This window comes from Panthera uncia, chromosome D2 (assembly GCF_023721935.1).
Source record: "Panthera uncia isolate 11264 chromosome D2, Puncia_PCG_1.0, whole genome shotgun sequence".
NCBI classification, from domain to species: domain Eukaryota; kingdom Metazoa; phylum Chordata; class Mammalia; order Carnivora; family Felidae; genus Panthera; species Panthera uncia.
This window is the reverse complement of record NC_064818.1, coordinates 8,203,035-8,207,915: the sequence shown is the minus strand read 5'-3', so window position 1 is coordinate 8,207,915 and position 4,881 is coordinate 8,203,035. Positions and strand designations below refer to the sequence as shown.

General features: G+C 52.9%; 2 protein-coding genes across 2 annotated transcripts in view; both read left to right on the top strand.

The window, feature by feature from the left end:
- LIPA (lipase A, lysosomal acid type) overlaps window positions 1-2,968 on the top strand; it is a 51,090-nt gene extending 48,122 nt beyond the window's left edge. The window contains exon 11 of the mRNA XM_049646084.1: window positions 2,675-2,968. The gene's annotated coding sequence lies outside the window, so the exon portion shown is untranslated. The remainder of the gene's footprint in view (window positions 1-2,674) is intronic.
- An 89-nt stretch (window positions 2,969-3,057) lies between these two features.
- Window positions 3,058-4,521, top strand: CH25H (cholesterol 25-hydroxylase). The gene has a single exon (XM_049646090.1). It carries the CDS (start codon window positions 3,148-3,150, stop codon window positions 3,961-3,963), a length of 816 nt encoding a protein of 271 aa, XP_049502047.1. The 5' UTR covers window positions 3,058-3,147; the 3' UTR covers window positions 3,964-4,521.
- Window positions 4,522-4,881: the final 360 nt, after the last annotated feature.

The window sequence follows — 4,881 nt, the reverse complement described above, 5'->3', positions numbered from 1 at the left end:
CACTAGCGCTGTCTCTCAAAAATAAGTAAACGTTAAAAGAAAATAAAGGCTGCATTTTCTCTCCTTTCTGGCCCTTCCCCACTAGCGCTCTCTCTCAAAAATAAGTAAACGTTAAAAAAAATAAAAGCTGCACGCAGTATGGCTGGATGCCGCAGAGAATGGGCCGTCTAGGGAATATGTGTTCCGTCTGTGACAGTGCAGGGACATACACCACTTCGGAGGTTGTGGATTATGAATTAGCTCATTATAGGGTGTGTGCATAATATCCAATACGTGATTAGATATTAACATATATATTACGAATTGGCTTATTCTGTGTCATATGTATGTATGCACACATCCTACATATTGCTGTATTTCTAGGTCGATATATTTATCTGTGTTTCTGTTGTGCTGATTCCTCCTAATATATGGCTTTCTGTCTCTCATTTCTCTTTATGTGGTTTTTTGTGAATTTAATTGTAAACTTCCTCAGTTTCTCTTCAGGTGAAGTGTGGCGTACAAATTTAAAATATCAAGTGTCTTACTTTGTTCGCGGTGTGGCGGGCACTCTTGCTTTTGCTTCTGTAAGGCTGGGATGGTTGTAGCATGATTCTTCCTGGTGGCATGGGGAGCCCAGCCCTTCTAAGGACTGGATGAAGTCACTTCAAGTGAAACACTTAGCTAATGTCTGGCAGACATTATATTATGGTTGTTTTCCCATTTTAATGCTTCAAATAACCTCATGAGATGGCTACTATTATTTTCCTTTGGCGGGGCGGGGGTGGGGAGTGGGGTGGATAGGGATGGGTGGAGGGTGTGGATTAGAAAATGCAAAGCTTTAATGTTGATAGCAGCCCTCTCAACAACGGCCAAATGATGGAACGAGCCTAAATGTCCATCAACTGATGAATGGGTAAAGAAATCGTGGTTTATATACACAATGGAGTACTACGTGGCAATGGGAAAGAATGAAATCTGGCCCTTTGTAGCAACGTGGATGGAACTGGAGAGTGTGATGCTAAGTGAAATAAGCCATACAGAGAAAGACAGATCCCATATGGTTTCACTCTTAGGTGGATCCTGAGAAACGTAACAGAAACCCATGGGGGAGGGGAAGGAAAAAAAAAAAAAGAGGTTAGAGTGGGAGAGAGCCAAAGCATAAGAGACTGTTAAAAACTGAGAACAAACAGGGTTGATGGGGAGGGTGGGTGATGGGCATTGAGGAGGGCACCTTTTGGGAGGAGCACTGGGTGTTGTATGGAAACCAATTTGACAATAAATTTCATATACTGGAAAAAAGAAAAAGAAAATGCAAAGCTTTGGGGGCTCTGGGGTGGCTCAGTGGGTTAAGTGTCTGACTCTTGATTCTGCTACAGTCAGGATCTCCCACTTTGTGAGTTTGAGTCCCGCATGGGGCTCTACACTGGTGGTGTGGATTTTTCCTGTTTTCCCGTGGATTCACACTGTTTGGGATTTTTTCTTTCTCTCCAAGTAAGTAAATGAAAGAGAGAAAGAAAGGAAGAAAGAAAGAAAGGAAGGAAGGAAGAGAGAGAGAAAGAGAAAGAGAAAGAGAAAGAGAAAGAAAGAGAGAGAAAGAGAAAGAGAAAGAGAAAGAAAAGAAAGGAAAGAAAGAAAGAAAGGAAAGAAAGAAGGAAAGGAAAGAAAGGAAAGGAAAGAAAGAAAGGAAAGGAAAGAAAGGAAAGGAAAGAAAGAAAGGAAAGAAAGAGAAAGAAAGAAAGAAAAAAAGAAAAAGAAAAAGAAAAAAATGTAAAACTTGGGGAGGGAAGAGCCGATCCCAACCTCATGGACCCTAGAAGAGGCAAAGCTAGCATTAGTTAGGAGTGGTCCCGCCTTCAAAGTGTTGGTCCCGAACTTCTGTCCTCTAGGGGTCTCTTGTGTCGCGCGCCGGCCACCCCGGGCAAGGCGTCTCCTACGCAGGTCCCGGGGTGGCCCCAGAGCTCTCCGGGTGCCGACCCCCTCCCGCTCCGTCCCCGGCCTGCCCACCCGGTGGCCCGCCGACAGCCGCGGGGGTGGGGCCGGCCTCTGGGCGCCCGGGCCGGTCCGCGGAGCGCGGGTTGAGGTCGAGCGGCGGGTTGGAGGCGCGGAGACCGCCGAGAGGACAGGGCAGGTGCGGCCTCATCCGCTGCCCCCACAGCCTCCGGCGGAGTCAGGTGCGCGCAAGAGTCAGCAACGCGGGTGGTTCGCTGCTTTCCCACCTCCATCCCGCGGCGACACCTAGCGGCTTTTTAGCCAGATCTGGGCACGCCCTGGAGGTTAACACCCCAACCCCCCACCATCCCTCTTTTTAAAAATGGAAATCTAACAGCCGCGTCCCCTGCGCTATCGCCGCGCCTCCCCGTCCGGGTCGCGGGTCTGAGCCCCGCCCGCGCCGCGGAGAAACTATCCGCCGCCGGGAGTCCGCGCGCAGTGGGGTCGGGAGCTTGCGGCCAGCGTGGGGGAGAGCCCCTCTCTCGGGAAACTCTGGGACCGGGGAGGTTCTGGTCCCGCCCGCAGGGCGCCCTGACTTCTTGCGCTGGTGGCCGCTGCGCGCGCCCGGGGACTCCGCGGTTCCCAGCGACAGGTTACTCTGCTGCTTCGCGGCGCGTTAGACTGACGGGAGGCGTGCAGACGGAAAGGACCCGACCTACAGAAGCTACGTCGCTTTAAAACGTTTTTTTTTTTCTTTTTAAAGATACAATGATACTTCGCCTCTTGATGAAAGCACGCAGACGCAATACTATGTATGCATTTAAAAAATGCAGATAATTCTGCACTGATTGCAAAGGCGCTCTTTATCGTGGTGACGGAAATAGTCCTTATCTCGCCCGGGGGTCACGACGACACGCAGGAATTAAGTGGTACGCTGTGTAAATTGTTGGTCAGTTGAAAAAAAAATAATCGGAACATAAACGTGCACGCATGCGAAAAGTTATTCGGGAGCACTGCGCACGGCGCACGTAAGGGGGCCGAGCGGCGGGAGACGCGCGTCCGGGCCGCTAAAGCGCGGCTCGGCGCAGCTCTCTCTGCGGAGGGCCCGGCGCGGGGGGGAGAGCGGGCGCGAGGGCGGGCGCGAGGGCGGCTGACGTCACCGGGGGCGGGGCCGCGGCCGCCGAGAAAAGGCGGCGGGCGGCGCGAGCCGTCGCAGCTGCCGGGCACGGCCTCGCCATGAGCGGCCGCAACGCGTCCGACGAGCTCCGCGTCCTGTGTAGCCCCGGCCCGCTGTTCCTGCAGCCGCTCTGGGACGGCCTGCGGGCCCGGGAGGCGCTCCTGCAGTCGCCCTTCTTCCCGGCCGTCTTCTCCATCTGCACCTACCTGGGCTGCTGCCTGCCCTTCGTGCTGCTGGACGCGCTGTGCCCCTGGGTGCCCGCGCTGCGGCGCTACAAGATCCACCCGGACTTCGCGCCGTCGGCGCGGCAGCTGCTGCCCTGCCTGGCGCAGACCCTCTACCAGCACGCCGTGTTCGTGTTCCCCGTGACGCTGCTGGACTGGGCCCGCGGCCCGGCCCCCGTGCCCCCCGAAGCCCCCGAGCTGCTGCAGCTGGCGCGCCACGTCGGCTGCTGCCTGCTGCTCTTCGACGCCGAGTTCTTCGCGTGGCACGTGCTGCACCACCGGGTGCCCTGGCTGTACCGCACGTTCCACAAGGTGCACCACCAGAACGCGGCGTCGTTCGCGCTGGCCACGCAGTACATGAGCGTCTGGGAGCTGTTTTCCCTGGGCTTCTTCCACCTGCTGAACGTCACGCTGCTCGAGTGCCACCCGCTCACCGTGCTGGTTTTCCACGTGCTCAACATCTGGCTGTCGGTGGAGGACCACTCGGGCTACGACTTCCCCTGGTCCACGCACAGACTCGTGCCCTTCGGCTGCTACGGCGGCGTGGAGCACCACGACCTGCACCACTCGCAGTTCAACTGCAACTTCGCCCCCTACTTCACGCACTGGGACAAGCTGCTGGGGACCTTCCGGTCCCCGCACGCCAAGTGAGGCGCGCGCCCCCCGGCGGGCGCGGCGGGGTGGGTGCCCCTCGCACCCGGGACTGCTGGGCGCTTCGCCCTCGAATCAGGACAGACACACCCGAGCCTTTGTGTTGTTCTGTTTTTGTAAGTAATTTATTACCTGATGGAGATTTGTGGGTAAAATCTGACGTATTTTCACAGCCTGACCAAGTAATTTATATCGTTTTTGCGTGTTGAGGATTGTACTCGGAGTCTAATTCTAGCTCACTAAAGTACCGTTGATTCCTGGATATGTATATATGATATATGTCTGTCACTGGTGTATTTAAATCATCTCTAAAACGTTTGTTTGTAGGACAAGGACTTTCTTATTTTTCAAAGTGTCACAGAAATAGGCTAAAAGAACATATTTTTATGGAAAATGTGAACAGTGAAACATACTCCTGCTGGGCAGTGATCACAGTTATTGTACTTTCCCCAATTTTTTCATATAACTGTATATTTATATTGAATGAAATGTTATTTGTGCTTTAAAAGTGAAAAAAAAAACCCACCTAAATCAAACAAGTACTGGATGCTGTTTTTTCTGGCATTTTGACTGATAAATACTAAAATTGGAAGAGGGGGCTGGGGCAGGAGGTGTCCTTCAGAGTCTGCATCAGCCATAGAACGAGAGGAATCCGGTGGAGGGTATTTTGGGGGGATTGTAGGAGAGACAGTGGGGAGAAGGGGCCAGTCTGTTTTGCTCTAGTAACTTCACAGCGTGGGGGGGGGGGGCATTATTGTTCTGGATGCTTTTCAGTTTTTCAGCTGATTTCCACATAAGAAGCAAATCAAAGAATTACCTTCTAAAGTTTTAGAGAGATTAACACTGTTCGACCATTTGATTATTTGGAGGAGAGTGGTGCTGGGCGGGTGTGCCTTGCTTTGCAAAACTAGTGAGTGA

What these genes read in the sequence shown, in the direction of transcription:
- CH25H (XM_049646090.1), top strand. Translation starts at nt 3,148, where the DNA reads ATGAGCGGCCGCAACGCGTCCGACGAGCTCCGCGTCCTGTGTAGCCCC.